At 42.4% G+C, this 19,568-nt stretch overlaps 1 protein-coding gene across 2 annotated transcripts in view; it reads left to right on the top strand.

The window, feature by feature from the left end:
• Positions 1–19,568, top strand: part of LOC136423756 (glutamate receptor ionotropic, kainate 2-like) — a 90,199-nt gene that overhangs the window by 11,115 nt on the left and 59,516 nt on the right. For both annotated transcript variants that reach the window (XM_066412036.1, XM_066412035.1), the window contains exon 2: positions 12,271–12,426. In XM_066412036.1, coding sequence (XP_066268133.1) covers positions 12,271–12,426 — 156 coding nt within the window. The remainder of the gene's footprint in view (positions 1–12,270; positions 12,427–19,568) is intronic.

Below are 19,568 nucleotides of genomic sequence, written 5' to 3' on the forward strand. Positions count from 1 at the left end.
TGATCTAACGCTTTCAATAAGTAGCGGTCTTTTATCTTCTTCTTACATCCCGCACAACCATGGCGAACGACGGACTCACTGGGCTGTTCCATACGGAAGGAGAGCGAACCAGCTCCGAGGAGGAGGCCAACTCGTCTGCGGTGATTGTTTAGACGATGATTCTGCATGTACTTCCTCGATAAGACTGCATAAACTAGTACGCACATCCCTGCATATGACGGTTTCCCACGGCGTTATTAACAGGGGCAGAAATTAGCGTGTCCTGCGGTGGGGGGCTGCCACAGGTTGAACGGCGGGGCGCTTTTCAATAAACCGAGAGCATTATTCAGTCCCGCTGAATGGTCTAAATCAATCCTGGGAACAATAGAGCGCGCTTATCACTCAAACGCAGACGGTGGTTTCGAGCGCAGCAAGAAAAGCAAGGAAATTAAATGACTGCGTGTTCGTAGCAGATAAGGAGCTAATGGCTTACCCGCCTGCGCTCGGGTGATAGAAGCCATCTATCCCAAATATCACTCACCGATTGTGCATGCCATTACGCGTACACAGGGAAACCAGGACGCACAGTGATTTGTACTACTTTGGAAGTTCTGGCAATGATTTGGGTGTTTCAACTACTCAGGAGGAGATTTGATTAGGGATGAAGGGAGCTGTCGCGGCAAGTCTGGAGGTGGGGACGTGGAGAGGAGAGGAGGTATCAAAGGAGAGGGAACGGGTGGGACATGGAAGGGATGGAAATGATGGGGAGGGCGGAAGTGGATAGGAGGCATTGGAAGAGGAGAGGAGAGGGGTGTGAAGGGAAGGGGGCTGGGAAGCGGAGGGGTGGGGGTGTATGGTGGAGGGGCAAGGGAAGAGAAGGGGGATGGAGGGGCGAGGGATGGAAGGGAAAATTGAAGGAGATAGGGAAGGGAAGAATAAGAAAAAGGAGGGAAAGGGAGTAGGATGAGAGGAGAGCGAATGTAAGGAAAGTGAGGGGGGAGAAATACTAAAAGGATAGGAGGGGAAAGGGAAGACAGTGTTAAAAGTAAAGGAGCGAATGGAAGGAAATAGGAATAAATAATTTGTTATCAGCCCGAGGTGATGCGAGGCTCTACTGAATACACGCATACAAGTAGACCATCCTTTAACATGCTGAGAGCATATCCATTTTCCAAAGCAAAATGTACACATTTGAGAATGTATACAATCGAAAAAAAGTTATTTGTTTCTTTAGTTTTTTCTTTTGTCTGCAATGTATGACCCTGCTGAGGGTCCTCTCAGTCATTCCGTCACAGCCTAATGTGAGATGTGGCTGCTTTGTGCAGTGTGGCAGAAGTGACATAGTTTGGGCCCCCTAACAGCTTGTTATGGAACAACAGGGGCGTTTTTGTTGAAATGTTTCAAAGAGGATAACTGAAGAAAGGAAAAGGGAATCTTCATGGTTTTAGATGAATAGGTAGCCCAAACAGAGATGTACACAATGAGGAGCAAATTATGCATAATAGAACTTCATTTGCATGATTAATGAGGGCATTGTATCATAGCAGTTCTTTCCATGAATCTTTTCAAATCCTTGTCATAGTCCTCAAATTACAGCCAGTAAAATCGAAACTGTGTTAACTCTTAGTTTCCAACAATCGTTTGACACAGAAGAAATACCCAAAGACTGGAGATATGCAAATACATGCACTGTTTTTTTAAAGGGAGATAGAGCGGTCCTCAGTACCTACACACCCGTTTCACTGACATGTATTTACTAAAAACTACTCTAACACATTGCCCATAGCCATATCATGAAGTACTTCGAAGGCTGCAATACATTGACGGTCTACCAACATGAATTCAGAGCCAAGCGATCCACAGAAACACAGCTTGTACTAGCAGCTCATGACATAGCTGGCGCACTGAACAATAAAAGACAGGTAAATCGTATTGCCATGGCGACGATTGAGTGGCTACATGTAAGTGGTGTTTATGATTAACAATTTTAAGCTGTGTTTTGACACATTGCAACTAGGGTGCCTGGCCGCGTGGTTATGGATTAAAAAGTGTCTACTTATTGTTGGACAGCCTAGAGACATTTAACATTTTGACCTTGCCGTCAAGTCCACATGTCGCGGTGTATTATGCCAAAGCCTGTTCTCATGAGAAATAAAGAACGTCATAAATACGATCCTTAGCCATCCCTCTCTTTTATACAAAACATTTTAAAGGGTTTACGTCCAGCGACATAACAGAATAAACTCCTGAACTAGTAACAACAAGTTGCACGGAAGCGTCATGCATGACGCATTTCATATGTAATTCGACACCGCGTATTTCATCATGTTTTTCTAACTTACACGATAGCTAGTATCTTTTAAAAGTAGCTGACGTTAAACCTTTCTTTGATATGCAGACTATCCATGGTGATTCGAGGTTTGAAACTCTTGCCAGTTTTAGGAAGGTTTGATACAACCTAGCGACCCCCGCTCAGATGATACATTTCTGCACGGCATAACATCATGGCCATGCGTTTATCACGTGAACGCCACGTGCTGCTGATTTCGGGGAAATTCACAATACAAAAATTGTTTTGTTCCATCGCGTCGGGCAAGCGGAGGGACAAACATAGTGACTTAAATGTCATTTGTCTGTAGACTACTTTCGACAGTTACTGTGCATTTTTTTCTGGTCTATGTTCTTCAAGCATAGCGCTAGAAGGGAAAATACTGAGGTGGACGATAAAGGGTAAGCCTAGCACAATTCTACACCATATACCCCAGTATACATGCTCGCACGGCGGAGAAAAACTTACAGACCATGCATTTTCTTGTTAGAAGAGCTGATATTTCTACCCATGGGTTAAACATTTGGCTCTGTCCGCGCGGTTTTAGGATAAACTAGAGTTCCACGAACACATTATCTTCGCCAAATAATCAAGGCGTATTGTGGAGAGTGATTAATATCTACATGCTTATCACCCCCTGCAAACTTGATCATACACCATACCGTTTGAAAGTTATGATGGGGGAGGGGGGAGGGATGAGTCCAGTCTAGATAGGGATAAAACTCATTTGGTGGTACAGGACTAGTATATGTGTATAGTGTGCTGATATATGTTATAACTGGTCATCAAAAAAATTGAAAGTTATAATTAGATGGTACAGTCAATATATATGAATAGAATAAATCTTTATTCCATATCATACACATTTTGCAAGACATAGTACATGTTACTTTTCCATACGGTGCTAGGTAATACCTAGCAGTGTACTCTCTGAGCAGAGGAGTTGGTCCGGCTGGTTATTCACATGTTTTTAGGTGTTTTGTAAGGCTTTCTATTTTGTTCCCTTTCCGTTATGTCTCCAACCGTGTGTTTGACAAAAATGCAGAAACTGAACACCGGACCCACACATCTGTTTGAATTGTAGTGAGACTGCCCCATTTGTTTATTTATGTACACCTTCTGTTTATTTACACTTCTAGGCAAGGCCTTTTGCTGGCCTGTTTCGGGAACACTGTCACACGCCCCATTATGGAATGTAATGGATTTACAATTATCCTTACTAATTATGCAGATTAGCTCCTATTTTCTTTAATTAGACATCGATTGTGTAAAGCACCATCTGAGCTCTCTACATACAAAACTTCACGACAATCTCTTCACCCCTTCTCAAGTAATACGTGTCCGAATGTCAAAACAAAAACACCCACTGCAGTTCTAAACAAGCTGCTAGGGGGCCCAAACTTACAGAACTTACTTCTTGTGGCATGAACTATCTACCACACAAATATCATGACCATAGCACTTTCAGAAAATATGCCACTGAATTTTGAAGCTCCGCTGCAGTACCTTAGGTACTCACTAGAAGGCCCATTATCGAACTTGACCTTCCTTTCCGTAAACCCTACCCATCCTCTAAATATCATACAGATCCATCAACAGCTTCTTGAGTTATGTTGTCCACAAGAATTACACATCCACAGCCCGCTGCAGTACCGACGGAAAATGCCAGGAGAACCATTTTTGAACTTGATCTCTGTTTCCACAACATCTACACACCTGCAAAATATCATGAAGATCCATCAACGTTTCCGTTACTTTTTTCGCCTACATACAAACGCACAAAAATTAAAAGTCCGCTGCAGTACTGTTGAAAAACGCAAGGTAAACCATTTTCGAACTTGACCTTTCTCTGTACAACCACTACACACCTACCAAAAATCATAAAGATTCATCAAAGGTTTCTTGAGTTATGCTCTTGACATACATACAGACCCACCAAACAGCTGGCTCAACCGAAAACATAATCTACCCCGAGTACTATAGTACTCGGCGAAGATAATAACGTTTTGAATAAATCGGACGTAAACTGGTCATGTTGCGTGAGATGATCGGTGACGGTAATTTCTAAACAGAGGCAGATGAGCGGTCAAGGAAACGGGCTGCCTCACAACAGGACACAGGAGAATATCACATCATACAAAGACATGATTGAATTGAAAGGCCAAAATGGCAAAATATGAATAAACAGAGCCACTCAAAATGACGGAGATTCCTTAATCAAAGTAAATCTCCCTCACAGTTGAGTTGAGTTGAGTTTGATACACGTACGAGCCACATGACAAACAAGAGTCTGAGGACCCAAAATCTCCATGAAATTTTTTTTTTTAATGTTGTGTTATGTTTGTGTATGTTATTTGTTGTTTGGTTGTTATGTTATGTTTTATCTGCTTCAGGGTGGTTGTGTTTGTTTATATTTGTTTTATGTGGTCTGTTACGCCTCAGTGCATTTGTTTCTCCTTCTCTTTTGGCTCTCATGTGATCTCTCTTCGTCTTCTAATGTATCTCTGACACCTGGAGACATCCCGACCTTGCCTACAAAGTTGTGTAAATTATAAACTATCAGGGACAGCAGTTGATAGAACACAACTTTACAGGTGAATAAAAGACAGGGGTACAATAGATAAGCAGGAAAGGTTACGGGTGACCAGATCATGTCAAAGTGCTACGTAGTTACCTATAAACTGGTAGCAATCGTAGCATTGTACGTTAAATATATTGTGGTCCACGGTACCATTGCCAAACATTGCCATTGAGAAAATAAAGCCAGACCACAACTGGTACACGGTATGAGCAAGAAACAACCTGTTAACAAGTCAAAGTGAATTTACACATAATCAAATGTGTGATGTGTCCTGGTTACTTCACATACCTTATGCTTTGGATCCCCATCATATATCCTTTGATCCACAGAAACTGATCTTGACCTCTTCTTTGCTATTTTCCCATATTATTCAACTGGGGTCCTCAAACATACAGACAGACTGGAATGAGTTGCCTTACATTAAAACCATGTATAACTGTTCCTTTCACTACCTGCTGTCAAGCTTCTAGTCTGGTCAAATCAGTCCCTACAGACTGTTAAGCGCCAACAGCTGTTAACAACCAACAGTTGCTAAATTGATTGATGGGCTTGGCAAGCTAAAGCCAACAGCTGTTGACAAGTGACCCACTTACGCTACAGCTACTAACCAAGCACCCAATATAGGATAGGCCAACACAGCAAATATAGATTTCCCCATTACTTAGGCAAATTAAGTCCAATTTGCATAATTTGCACTTCATTATATACAACCCTCTCTAAGCTACCTGCCAAGTAAATAACATGAGAATCTGTCGCTCCTTTCTTCAGTTATTCACCTTTGAAGATTTTGACAAATACGCCATTACAGTTCCAGTGACACATACCAGAGGGCCCAAAATCGACCTTGACCTTTCTCCTCCTGACAACTACCCACAAACCAAATATCATTACAATTCATCTACACGTTCTATAGTTATGCTGATTTTACGCATCCGGTGACACATACATACACACACAGTGACACAAACATACACACAAGCGCACACACACGCAAACACACTAGCTTTGCATGATTTGCACTTCAGTGTGTACATCTCTGTCCAACCTACCTGCGTACCAAATAACATGAAAATCTGTTGTTCCTCTCTTCAGTTATACCCCTTTAGAACATTTTTACAAATAGGCCATTGCAGTTCCAGGGACACAAACCAGGGGGCCCAAAATCGACCTTGACCATTCTCCTCCCAGCGCATACCCACATACCAAATATCATAACAATCCATCTACACGTTCTACAGTTATGCTTACTTAAAGCATCCAGCGACACACATGCAAACGATTTAACCCCTTACTTATGCACATTCGGTCTCATTTGCATAGTTTGCACTTAAGTGTGTACATCTTGGTCTAACCTACCTGTGTACTAAATAACATGACGATCTGTCGATCCACTCTTCAGTTCTTCTACATTGAAGATTTTTACAAATACGCCATTGCAGTTCCAGTCACACATGCCAGGGGGCCCAAAAGCGACCTTGACCTTCCTCCTCTTAACACCCACCCACATACCAAAAATCAATTCAATCCATGTACAGGTTCTACAGTTATGGTGACTTTAAGCATCCGGTGACACATACATACACACAAACACCAAACGCAAGCAAAACAGTATATCCATGAAAAAGCCTTTTTTCATGGAGATAATGATGATATACTGTTCTCCCGACAACAGCGAACATGGACTTGGTTGTTGAACGATTCAAGAGTCAGTCGGAAATATCGTGGCGATCAGGAATACAAATCGATATATTTTCCCCACAGTGCAAGATGCATGACTTTCCCCGAATCCCGAAAACGTTAATCATAAGAGTTCTTCTCTTGGAGAATATAGGGGCATTAGGGCTCCTATAACCTCCTTGCTTGTACATGAGTACATGTACAACGTCACGCATGGGTTCAGGCTACCAAAACGTAAGGACCTGCGGAGAGAATTGAATTCTCCATGGACCGAAAAACAGGAACCAGCCTGTGATGGAGCCAACCAGTGAGAGGATGTAACAAGTTCGTAGCTGATGTCTGCACCCAGTCAAGATCTACAAGATCCTACAGTGACGGGTAGACAACCATTTCTGGCGAACAGGACAAGACTTCCGAACTTCTCGTCACGGTGCAGCCGGAGCCGGAGGCAATTGTCAAACCTGCGGAAGTCATCAATTACAGCGGAGGAGGGGGCGGGATGGTGGTCCTTCCGGGAGATCATATCGGACCTCCCATGGAATGTTGGACTGGTTGCTACCACGCGTGCGAGTAACATTCTACACATACCAACCCGGTATAGTTGGGATTGATAGAATTGTTTGGAACCAAATACATAATATACCTGTTTGGCGCGCTCCTGGAGCGTCGCTAAAAACCCACCCGTACCTGGGCGTTGTGTGTGTGGACTGAAGTGGACTGGCCCTTTAGCAAAATAACTAAGGCTAAATAGACATTAGTATTGAACAAGTGTGATTTATGGGCATGCCCAGCAACGGTAAAATCACTTGCATACACGTCACTAGTAAGACCAAACCTTGAATATGCCGCAACAGTATATACAAATGTACATGTATATATATGGGGTCCGTATACAGAGAAAGACAAACTTGAAATGGTGCAGAACTAAGCGGCCATATTCAACAACAGCAAATATTCTGTACGACAGCTGGTGTCACCAAAAGGAACACAGATCAACAGCGGATGTCACTTGAAGACAGAAGAAAAACGTCAGACTCCCGACTTTGCATGATGTACAGAATGGCCAATAAACTGGTGGACGTACCAACATAAGTATCCAATACCAGATAGATAAAACAAGCGCTTCTGTTTTATCGCATTTTGTAGCCTCCGATGCAGACTCCTCCCGGCTGTTTTCTTTTTCAAATTACAGTTTTTATACTATTACATTTTTTTTCTTATTGCTGGCCGGCCAGCAATAAGAAAAAAATGTGATAGTATAAAAACTGTAACTTGAAAAAGAAAACAGCCGGGAGGAGTCTGCATCGGAGGCTACGCATTTTGCGTGTGTGCAAGGTTTTCTCCAGTTATTGAAGTAAAATCTGCTGAAGAAAGTCACTCAAGGACTGTCGAGTCTATGAGATGTCAGGGGGGTGTTTTTTTTACAGAGAAAGGCAGATATGATGAGAAAGCAACTCTTGGTGACTTGAAGACAATCTTGTTGCATGTCCAAAAGAAGAGAGAGTTTAAATTCTGTTTTGTATGTAAAGATGCCATGGTTCTGATTTTATGCAGCTATTTGTCACAGATAGTTAGTTTTTTGTATACAATATTGGATCACTTCAGTAATATTACTTTCAAGTATTGCTGCAACTTTGGTATGATGTTATGATTTTGTTATTGGTTGTAAAAATTGGTGGAGGTGAATAAAGTGGTGAAAAAAATGTGTTGTGAAACCTCAGAAGATACAGAGCTGGGTCGTTTGTATTCTTGGAACCTGGTCCCTACGTACAACGGCCTCTGATGTTGGTCCCTTGAAACTTAATTTGGTACACTTGTCTTCCCTCGGGGTTTTGTCTTTTGTGGCAACAAGGATGTGGCGTAGTGTACGGGTCGGTTTAAAGCACGTGCTCACTCCGGAACTTATATGGCCTCCATCGGTCAGTATTGACCATGGTAAAATCCTAATTCACAACAGCCCTGCAGCATCGACTATGGCTAAACAGCCTATACGAGAATGGCAGTCTCTGCCACAAAAATCACATATGTAAGCTGACTCTGTTCTGTTGCAAAGCTCTTTGGATCTCTCTTCGGATCCGCTTTTCTTCTGTGCTGTGCATCAGTCTGGCTTCGGTTGGGAGGCCGGCGCTGGATACGGGCGCCAAGGATACGGCGCATGCACCTCATGTGAAAGGCGTTTAGCCTATTCTCCTGCTTGGCATAGGTCGACCACGTTTCACTCACATAGAGAAGTGATTCCACCCAAGAAGAAAGAGAGACTTGTGTTGGCCACATTCAGAGTTTAATGCTCAACTCAGCAATGTAATTCAGCGATGTATCCAGCAAACTCTGAGGCCCTCATTAGCATATGTCATGCCCAGGTGTATTCACCTTTCCTAAAAGTATATACATCTGAAATATGACATCCGTAGCCTTAACGGTAAGGGATATGCATAAATTATGCAAATGAGACCCTCATTAGCATAAGTCATGCCCAGGTGTATTCATCTTTCCTAAAGGTACATACATCTGAAATATGACATTCGTAGCCTTAACGGTAAGGGATATGCATAAATTATGCAAATGAGGCCCTCATTAGCATACTTTATGGCCAAGTTTTCTGACCTTTCCTAAAGGTACCAACATCTCAAAGATGACATCCGCAGCTTTTATGGTAAGGGAAATATAAATTATGCAAATTAGGTCCTCTTTAGTATAATTTATGGTCAGGTGTATTCACCTTTCCTAAAGGGACCTACAACTCAAATACGACATCCGTAAACTTTACCGTAAGGAAAATACAAGTTTATGCTTGAATTATGCAAATGAGGTCTGCATTAGCATAATCTATAGACAGGTGTGTTAACCTTTTCTTAAGGTACCTACATCTGAAATATGACATCCGTAGCCTTTGCGGTAAGGGATATGCATAAATTATGCAAATGACACCCTCATTAGCATAATTTATGGCCAAGTTTTCTGACCTTTCCTAAAGGTACCTACATCTTAAAGTTGACATCCGCAACTTTTATGGCAAGGGAAATACAAGTTTATGCATAAATTATGCAACTATATATACACATATATCTACATCTAATGGAAATCTACCTAATTCTGCTCTACATGCCACGTTGCTACTATTTAAAAAAAAACACCAAGAACATTTTTGCAGAATTGGTTGTGTACGTTTTCAATAGGTGACGTATCATGTAGTTGTTCTGTCCCCCAGATTTGGCATCCGCACAGAGGGATCGGTTTTATACATGTATCAAATATCTTTAGGAGGCCGCGTGGTGAGACTGATGAACGAATGATAGATTTAAAGCTATAAATGGTTTTACGTGCCTTAAGTGACAGCTGCTTTTTGGTCAGGGTGAAACTACCTGATGATGTGAGGGTTAGGCATAAATAGCAATATTGCCTATTGTGTTATTTTCAAAGTAGAACTTTTGCCTTGAAAAAGAACGACCTGCCTTGTTAAATAAACTACGCACAAAAAGTTTGAAAACTTTACTTTGGTTGATCATATCTCCGTTGTTTCTTCGTCAATATCAATGCATTATATATCGTTGGAAAGCCTGTGTAATTTCCGTTCCTATGTTACCCAACTCATCATAATTGCAATCTCATGGAGCGAGCACTAGGCCTACTTACGCGAGTGGGTTGTAGAAAAAAAAGTGCCCAAATTTCCATGCTAGTGTCAAACACTCAGCGCAACGCCAAACCCATTCGTGGTTGTGTTGTCCACATCGTGAATGGAACAGTGTGTGGAGGAATATCATGTTCACAGCTACAGATAAGAGTAGATTTATTTAGACTGTTGAATGGGTAAATGAAAGTGAGGGCAACGAGGAGAACCCTACGCTTACTGTTGCACAGATAGACTGACTGATTGTTTTGTTGGAGTCAGTGACATTGTGTGGGGCAGTACAACGTTAACTGCCAGAGGAAAAACCGGGCTAATCATCCTAAGCAACCTCGATGTGTCAAGACATAGAGACACCTTTCTCAATCCAGTCACATTTCTTAGATCCTCACCTCTGCAATATGCAAGATCTGCAAGATGATGGTGCACGTCCATACAGAATGAGAGTCATTTCAGACCACATCCAGGATGCAGGAATACAGAGGATAGAATGGCCCTCCTGCAGCCCAGATCTCAATACAATTAAACACAGTCTCAGACTCTGTGATCACTGATCAGCTTGGGCGAGCTGTGCATGCAAGAATGATCAACAGAACAACACTGGTCGATCTGCGACGACTCCTTGTGGAAGAATAGCCTGGGGCCGCGTAACAAAACTGGTGACAAGCATGAGGAGGATGTGCCGAGATGTGGTGAAAGTGCATGGCTTGTGTACTCAGTATTTTACGCATTTTTTTGTTTGGATGAAGACTATCCTTGGCTTTCATATCAATGTGTTTTGTTGATTTAAGTTTCATATTACCCTCGTACAAAAGCCACGTGCTACCAACAGAAAAAAAAAAATACTGAATTGAGCGTTTGACCAACCTCCTTGGTTTGACATTAGTAGGGTAATCTGGGCACTTTTTATGTGACCTGCTCGCATATGCAGGTCTGGTGCTCATTGCATTAATTTACAACTATATTAAGTTTGGTATCATGGGAAAGAAAATCACACAAGCTTTGTAATATATGTAATAAGATATATAAATCATTGGAATTGATCAAGAAACAACGGGGATATGATCGACCAAAGTTAAGTTTCCAAACTTTTTGTGCTGAGTGTATGATAAATTTTGTTTTTTTCTTCATACTTACTTGGAGCTTCCATTTGCTACAAAAGGCACTTAGTCTATTGATAGCAGATTGCAGACCCTTGTCTGATTCTGATAATATAACAACATTGTCTGCATACAACAAACATGAAACATGAAACATATAGATTATATAAAGTTGGTGGCATACACTCTAAGTTATCTAGCTATTTAACTAGATCATTAATAAATAAGTTAAAAAGGGTGGGGCTCAGGTTGCAGCCCAGCCCTTGTCGGTCACATTGGTGGGTTAGACCAGATTTTGTTTTGACACAAGTTTCAGGTTTACCATATGAACATTTTATTAACTCATAGAAGTTCCCTCCTATTTCTGAAATTACTAATTTGAAACGGAGCCCTTCCCTCCAAACTGTGTCGAATGCTTTTCTAAGATCTATGAAACATGAATAAAGGCGTTTGTTGTTATGGAAATATTTAGTAATTAGGGAGTCTAAGACAAAGAGATTGTCATTTGTGCTGAAAAGAAGGACAGATTATTTTGGGCCTGCCGGTAGCTTAGACAAAGATGTACACAATTAGCTGCAAGTTATGCAAATAAGGACTTAATTGTTTAGAAAGTTTTACAACCGCAGCGTTTTCCATAAAATCACTTCACTAAATGTAACACATGTAATATAATTCATTGGCAAGTGGAACATAAACGGATTCCAAACATGCAAATAAGGGCCTAATTTGCATTATTAATACGAAAATGATGACAACTTCTTTGTGGTGAATGATGGGAATTTAATACTTTTGACATGTGTTACTTAGTTAAAGGTGAACATCGCCAAATAAATAAATGTGGAGGTCATTTGCATAAAGTGTACAACAAATCAAAGCTTTTACTTTTCATTGTGTTATGAGATCGCCGAACTCTACTTCATCATTAATCATGACATAGTTTCAATGAATACTACCGAACTTTCCTCTGATGTGTTTGCAGGGGTAGTTCACGTCCCCAACAGTACAAAGTTAGAGGGAGCCATGCAAGCAGCCATCGCACAAGTCAACTCTGAGCCCAAAGATCTTCCAGGGCTCACACTGGAGGTCAAGCATCAAACTATCACCGATGGAAACGCCTTCAGCTTTCAACAAGCAGGTCAGTAATAAACGTGTCTGTATGAAACATCCGATTTTTGAAAATAACAACGGTCAGCAGAAGGCCCTCGGAGAATGCTAAATCATTGAGCTAATAAATCTTAAGTATCAATCAAGATACTTATGCAAACAGACGTCACAGAACGTTGGGTATTTCGTGTCACAGCAAGGACGTTTTATAAGGCCCTTGGTCACTTTTAAGATAACGAAATAGATTCTGGGAAAATGGAAGACACGACAGTAAAATGGAAACTATGGTTGAAGGAACACGTTGGCTTTGAAATTGTTTATCAACGTTTGATTCTTTCTGCTTCTGGCAAATAACAATATATCACAGCTGTAGGGGATTTCTTTTTGGCTACGCCTCGTCAAGGTAATATGAACGCATTGCTGAAGAGGCCCTTCCTGCTCTGCGTGTTTATGAAACGGGGTATTTTGTGCGTATATGTCTCAAACAATGATTTTGTTTGTTACATCTTCTATTGTATATCTAAGTTTACTGTTCAGATTTGTATGAGTGATTGTGTGATAGCCGCCTCCTGGGAAGTCCATTCGAAGCAAACAGCAGTTCCCTGACCCACTTTCTATAACTGTAGGAGACTACATATCTCTACAGTTTTACATGTTAACATGCCAATTTTCATGTCTGAACTCCCAACATTCCTCTTTTACAGTTGGATGCAGTGATATTGGAGCCAGTTGAATTCATGCCTAGTACGTGATGTGTTAGTTAAAGGTCTTTTTAGACTACTTTCCCATTAGCAAAGGGAAACAAAACTGGGCACTGTACCGTACCGTACCCTTTTTATCGTGCTCCGCCATACACATGTAGGTTCTTCGGGATGAATGATGCGAAAGATCGTCGTCTGAAGCCTAAAGTCACCTATAGTATGCTATACACTGAGGCGACGGCCCTCAAGCGGGCGCCCACTTCTGGTCAAGCAGAAACATGTTGGGGCAGAACTATCTCACTTTATTGTTCAAATTTTCATGACAGACTGAGCTGATTTTGAGCTGTCCACACCCTAGTTAGTCCTTCGGAAGCAAAGAGCAGTACATAGGAGGTTCGCTCTGACCCAATTGTAGCCATTGTATTGGACTGAAACTGCACATGTATTAAAAGCCACATGCTTATTTTATCCCTAAAATTTAGTCAGTTTTTCTATTTTCGTTTCCAGAGGTATATGTTGAATTCAGAGCGGTAGTCAGGGTCCTGAATACCCATTATGCTGATTAATGGCTACTGTAGACTACTTTTCCATGGCTTAAGAGGAACGAAACCTATCGCAATTTGTGGTCTTTAAACACTTAATAAGTGAGTGAAATTTCGTTCCTCTTGATTGATGGAAAAGTAATCTACAAAACCTTTAATCAACAGATTACGCATTCGGCTATGAATTCAACCGCCTCTAATATCACACCTCACTCCATCCTAGCAGCTGTAAAACAAGGACTATTAAGATTTCAGAAATGAAAATTGGCATGTAACATATAGAGACATTTGTTATTATACATGTGTAATTTTCAGCTTCTTACAGTAATCGTAAGTGACTCAGAGAGGAACTGATCTTGCTTCCGACGGACTAACTAGGGTGTGGCCAGCTTGAAATCAGCTCAGTCTGTCATGAAAATTTGTACAATAAAGTGAGATAGTTCAGTCCCAAGACAATATGTGACTTTACATTCGTGCCAAATTTGCAACTCATTTGATGGAAAAAATGAGCCCGTTATGAAGCAAACGGCAAACCTTATTGCCTCACCCCCGTATCATGCGTAGCCATAGGTCCTCCGTATGAGTAATGCGGAAAATCGCCGTCTCTCGCATTCACCCTCTCTGGCTGTTGAGCCATTTCTTCACTTTGATCCCCTATTATCAAAACCTCCTACGATACTTGCCATTTTCTCCTCATCTTAACTTTTTCATATTGCCCTTCTCTCATCTCCCCTTTCTTCAATAGTTACCCGTCTCATCTCACCCCCTTTCTCACCCCAACTCTCCCATTACACCCTCTCATGAATACCCACTCACGCAATGCCCACATTCATATTTCCATCTTACCCACTTCTCATCGTACTTCCATCTTATTTCGACTCTTTCTAACCTATACCCCTCTCTAATCAGTACAAAAGTCGTCCAAATCTTCGAACACAATAGTAAACAGAAGAAAATTAAGCCCTATCAGTAGTAGTACACAACATATAAATATACTACTGTGGCGGCCCCTGACCCCGGCAGTAGTCTTCGCACCGTGTTTCTTAGCATTTCTTGAGAACCCCGAACCTATATATACCATACCATCGGTACACTGGATCAGTACACTATCAAACAGGCCACTGGCCCAAACATGAAGAAAACAGCCCCATTGAAATCCAAATGTGGTACAACCATCACTGACCCTCAAAAGCATATGGAGAGATGGGTCGAGCATTGCCTGGAACTGTATTCTACTGAGAACACAGTGTCAGAGGAGGCCATAAACAGTATCCCAGCGCTGTCAGTCCTGGAGGAGTTAGATACAGACCCTACTGTAGCAGAGCTAGAGAAGGCTATCGATGCCCTGCCTGTGGAAAAGCCCCAGGAAATGATGCCATTTTTTCATTTCATTTTGATTTATTTATACAGGGCAAATACAACTCAGGCTGTGAAGCCTGTTTTTTAGGTATCCCTGATTTTACATATAAAAAACACAACTGCGACATAGTACACATTAACAATAATAATCAATCAATAATAAAAGCCATGTCACATACAATACAGATTTCAATTTCCGCTGGGATTGCCATTCTTAAAGTTCTTGTAAGTAATAGCAGTTAACGTTCTTTGTTTGAGTGGTAATGTGTTCCACAACTGAGCCCCATAGTGTTGCATACTACTACGGTATGACGCTACTCTAGCTGAGGGACAGTGGAGCAGGTAGGGGTCGTAATCCCGAATCAGTTTGGCCCCTGTGTGTGTTCGGGCTCTTAGAACCCGACCGTCTTCCCTCAGCCAATCAGGAGCAGGGATTTCTTGTGACTAAATCCCATAGTAGGGTCCCCCAAGTGCCAGGGGTGTACTAACTAACCTGTCAATCAGACTATCAAGGAGACGCCCATGCACTAACCAACCTGTCAATCAGACTAACACAGAGACACCACCTTTCAGAAGGAAACCAAAGGGATTACAAGACAGCCTTGTCCATATACCAGTTTATTCAACTTCAAACAACAACAATTTCCGAAACACCGTGTCTACATGAAAGAAGGGAAAAACAAGGAATTTCTCATACTTATTGATCATTTCCAGTTCTAAAACAGTCTACAACATCTTAACTTTCGACAAAGTCATGGCAAATAAACTGAAGGAAAATGGCAGTCATTTTCAAAAACAGTCTACAAATTACAATCTGAAGTTTCAACAAACTCATGGCAAATATAGTGAAAGAATCTGGGGGTTAACAAAATCAGTTTGATCTTGACATCTGCACAATGAACAACAGAATCAAACTTACGGTTTAGATCAAGACTGGTCGAACTCACTTGAAGCTGGATTTTACAGTCTGGCACTCTTATGCTACAACTTAGTACAAGGAAATTGTCACAAAGGGATGATACAGCCACAGGTCTAGGATGATTTTCAGTCCATTCGCATGATTTATCGAGTCGCCGGGGTTGCCAACTTTAGCCCCGGACTTGACTGCTGTGATGGTAGGTGACTGGACTGTCGTGATGATCGGGGGCCGGAAAGAACTGTAAGAACTGACTCCCGAACATGTTGAAACTGAAAGAGGCCATCTCGGCTTTAGGAGCCTGCCAAGTGAAATCCTGACCGAGAGAGCACAAAACGCACACTGAAAGAGCCAGAGGTAAAATTTTAGCAACCAGATTGGATAAAATCATCACATGATACTTCTCCACCAGGGCCTGACCCAGACAACCTGCCCTAGAAGGTGTCAGTTTTTCTGATTCAATTTAGGCGCCAGCAATTTGAATGACAGAAACAGGCTGGATTGTTTTCTTTTAATTATGCAGCAACACTTACATTGGTCCCACTAAGGTCAGAGGTGCTAGAGGATTCGTCATGGTCTGGCCATGGAAGCTTCTACTTTTTAACTTCCTTCCTTTGGCTTTTTGCTACAAACACCTTCACATCAACAAAAACGTTTGATATATATATTTGTATTATATGCTTCGGAAAGACAGTCGGGTTCTAAAATAGATAGGACCCGGAAGTGTATGACTATGTGGTTTTAGCACTGCTCCGTCCACCCTCGAGAGTTTGTTGGCATCCCTCGGGCTTCGCCCTCGGGAGCCAACAAACTCCTCGGGTGGGCGGAGCAGTGCTAAAACCACATAGTCATACACTTCCCGGGTCCTATCTATTACTTAGCATAGGCGGAGACTTCCAACGAAAGAGTTCTGTCATGTACACTGGCGCCTTTCCCCGTACTGCCTTGAAAACTGTAGCAAGAGAGATTGTCTCTACCCGCTTGGTTAATGGCTCCAGTCCTGCCTCAGCTAGCAAGACTTCCACTGGGACGTGATCTTCAAGTAAGTGTCCTGTGATTAGCCTTGCAGCTCTGTTAATCAATCTGCCCAGTTGCAAGACTAGTGTTTTGTTGCCCAGTACTAAACTGGGTAGCCAGGCTGTCACGCAGTAGTCCAGATGAGACAATAACAGTGTCTGGTACATTGTTTGAAGAATGTCCGTTGAGACAAGGGCTCTGGCGCGTCCCATGGCACCTAGACCACCAAGGATTTTTGCGGTGATTTTCGCAACATGTGCCATCCACCGGAGTGACGGATCGAGTGTGATGCCCAGGTACGTGAACGAACTGACTTGTTCATAAACATTCACGCCATCTGTTATGTTGACTGTTCCCCCAGCATATCTCAGTTTCTGTGGAAGTCCAAACAACATTGATTTCGTCTTGTCTGGGTGAACTAGTAGCCATTGCACCAGAGGTAATCAAACAAGGGAAACCAGCACTCCTCCCACATCTTTGCTTATATTGGAAGGAGGGTTCGGTACCTCAGGATGTGAGGGACGCTAAGATTGTAACACGTTTCAAAAGCAACGGCGATAGGAGCGTCTGCGACAACTATTGCGGCATCTCTCTCCTCAGTATTGTTGGCAAGGTTTTTGATCGCGTGGTTCTGTCCAGACTGCAGGTGTTAGCGGACCGTGTATACCCAAAAACCCATGTGCGGATTCAGAGCAGGGCGTTCTACCATCGATATGGTTTTCTCAGTGAGGCAACTGCAGGAAAAGTGCAGGGAGCAAAATCAACCCCTCTACCTGGATTTTGTTGATCTCACTAAAGCTTTTGACCTGGTTAGTCGCAGTGGTCTGTCTGGGCTTCTCGAAAGGATTGGGTGTCCACCAAAGCTACTGAATATAATCAGGTCATTCCACGACAACATGAGGAGTACGGTCAGTTTTGAGGGAAATACGTCGGAGTCATTCCCAGTCCTCAGTGGGGTCAAACAGGGCTGCGTGCTTGCTCCAACGCTCTTCTTTTCTCTACTTCTGAGCTATGTCTTCCGGTCCTCAGATGATGGTGTCTACATCCATACCCGTCACGATGGCAAGCTATTCAACCTGGCTCGCCTACCAAGACAATCCATGTCCTACTTATGCTACGGTCACAATTGCGCCGGTGCCCGTCGGGGATGTAGCCACGGCCTGGCTCTGACGTCTGAAGGGAACCGGCTGTCGTGGTCACAATTTAAAGTTTCCTTCACACTGCCCTGCAGAGGTCCTGGGGTGCTCCGGCGGGCACTCGGTGGCATTTGTGTAAAATCATGTCACTTTCATTGGCCGGTCTCCGGCAGGTTCCCGTCAGTTGCTCTGAAGGTGTCTTGTGGGGTCCGACAGGGTACCGCGTGCTTATCACATCCAGGTGGGGCAGTTGTAAGGTCCCTGCCGAATGCCCCGCGAACGACGGTCGGGCATCATGCAGGCTCCTGGTGGCCACTCGTCATATCTTGTGGGGTATAAAAAATTGCACTGGAGCTCAAAAAGAAATATATACCAAGTTCACGCTTAAGTTATACTCACCTGATATGTAACGTCACACATGGCCCGCCGGTCTTCCGAAGTTACATACATTTATTCTGTGCACTCTGTTTGTAACAGAAAAATCCTTTACTCTATGCTCTTTGCCGATGACACCAACATATTCCTTTCCCACAAAAGCTTTGATTATCTTCGCCGAGTACTATAGTACTCGGAGAAGATTATGTTTTCGGTTGAGCCAGCTGTTTGGTGGGTCTGTATGTATGTCAGGAGCATAACTCAAGAAAGCTTCAATGAATCTTTATGGTTTTCGGTAGGTGTGAAGTGGTTGTACAGAGAAAGGTCAAGTTCGAAAATGGTTCACCTTGCGTTTTTCAACAGTACTGCAGCAGACTTTGCATTTTTTTTCGTTTGTATGAAGGCAAAAAAAAAATGACGGAAACGTTGATGGATCTTCATGATTTTTTTGCAGGTGTGTAGATGTTGTGAAAACGGAGGTCAAGTTAAAAAATGGTTCTCCTGGCACTTTCCGTCGGTACTGCAGTGGGCTTTGTGTGGATGTGAATTTCGTTGTGGACAACATAACTCAAGAAGCTGTTGATGGATCTGTATGATATTTTGTGGATGGGTAGGGTTTACGGAAAGGAAGGTCAAGTTCGATAATGGGCCTTCTAGCGGGTACCTAAGGTACAGCAGCGGAGCTTCAAATTCTAGGGGCATATTTTCTGAAAGTGCTTTGGTCATGATATTTGTGTGGCCGACAGTTCATGCCACAGAAAGTAAGTTCTGTAAGTTTGGGCCCCCTAGCAGCTTGTTTAGAACTGCAGTGGGTGTTTTTGTTTTGACATTCGGACACGTATTACTTGAGAAGGGGTGAACAGATTGTCGTGGAGTTTTGTATGTAGAGAGCTCAGATGGTGCTTTACACAATCGATCTCTAATTATAGAAAACAGAAGCTAATATGCATAATTAGTAAGGATAATTGTAAATCCATTACATTCCATCCTGGGGCATGTGACAGTGTTCCCGAAACAGGCCAGCAGAAGGCCTTTCCCAGAAGTATAAATAAACAGATAGGGTACATAAATAAACAAATGGGCCAGTCTCACTACAATTCAAACAGATGTGTGGGTCTGGTTGGTTT

The sequence above is a fragment of the Branchiostoma lanceolatum genome, chromosome 18, assembly GCF_035083965.1.
Source record: "Branchiostoma lanceolatum isolate klBraLanc5 chromosome 18, klBraLanc5.hap2, whole genome shotgun sequence".
Classification (NCBI taxonomy): domain Eukaryota; kingdom Metazoa; phylum Chordata; class Leptocardii; order Amphioxiformes; family Branchiostomatidae; genus Branchiostoma; species Branchiostoma lanceolatum.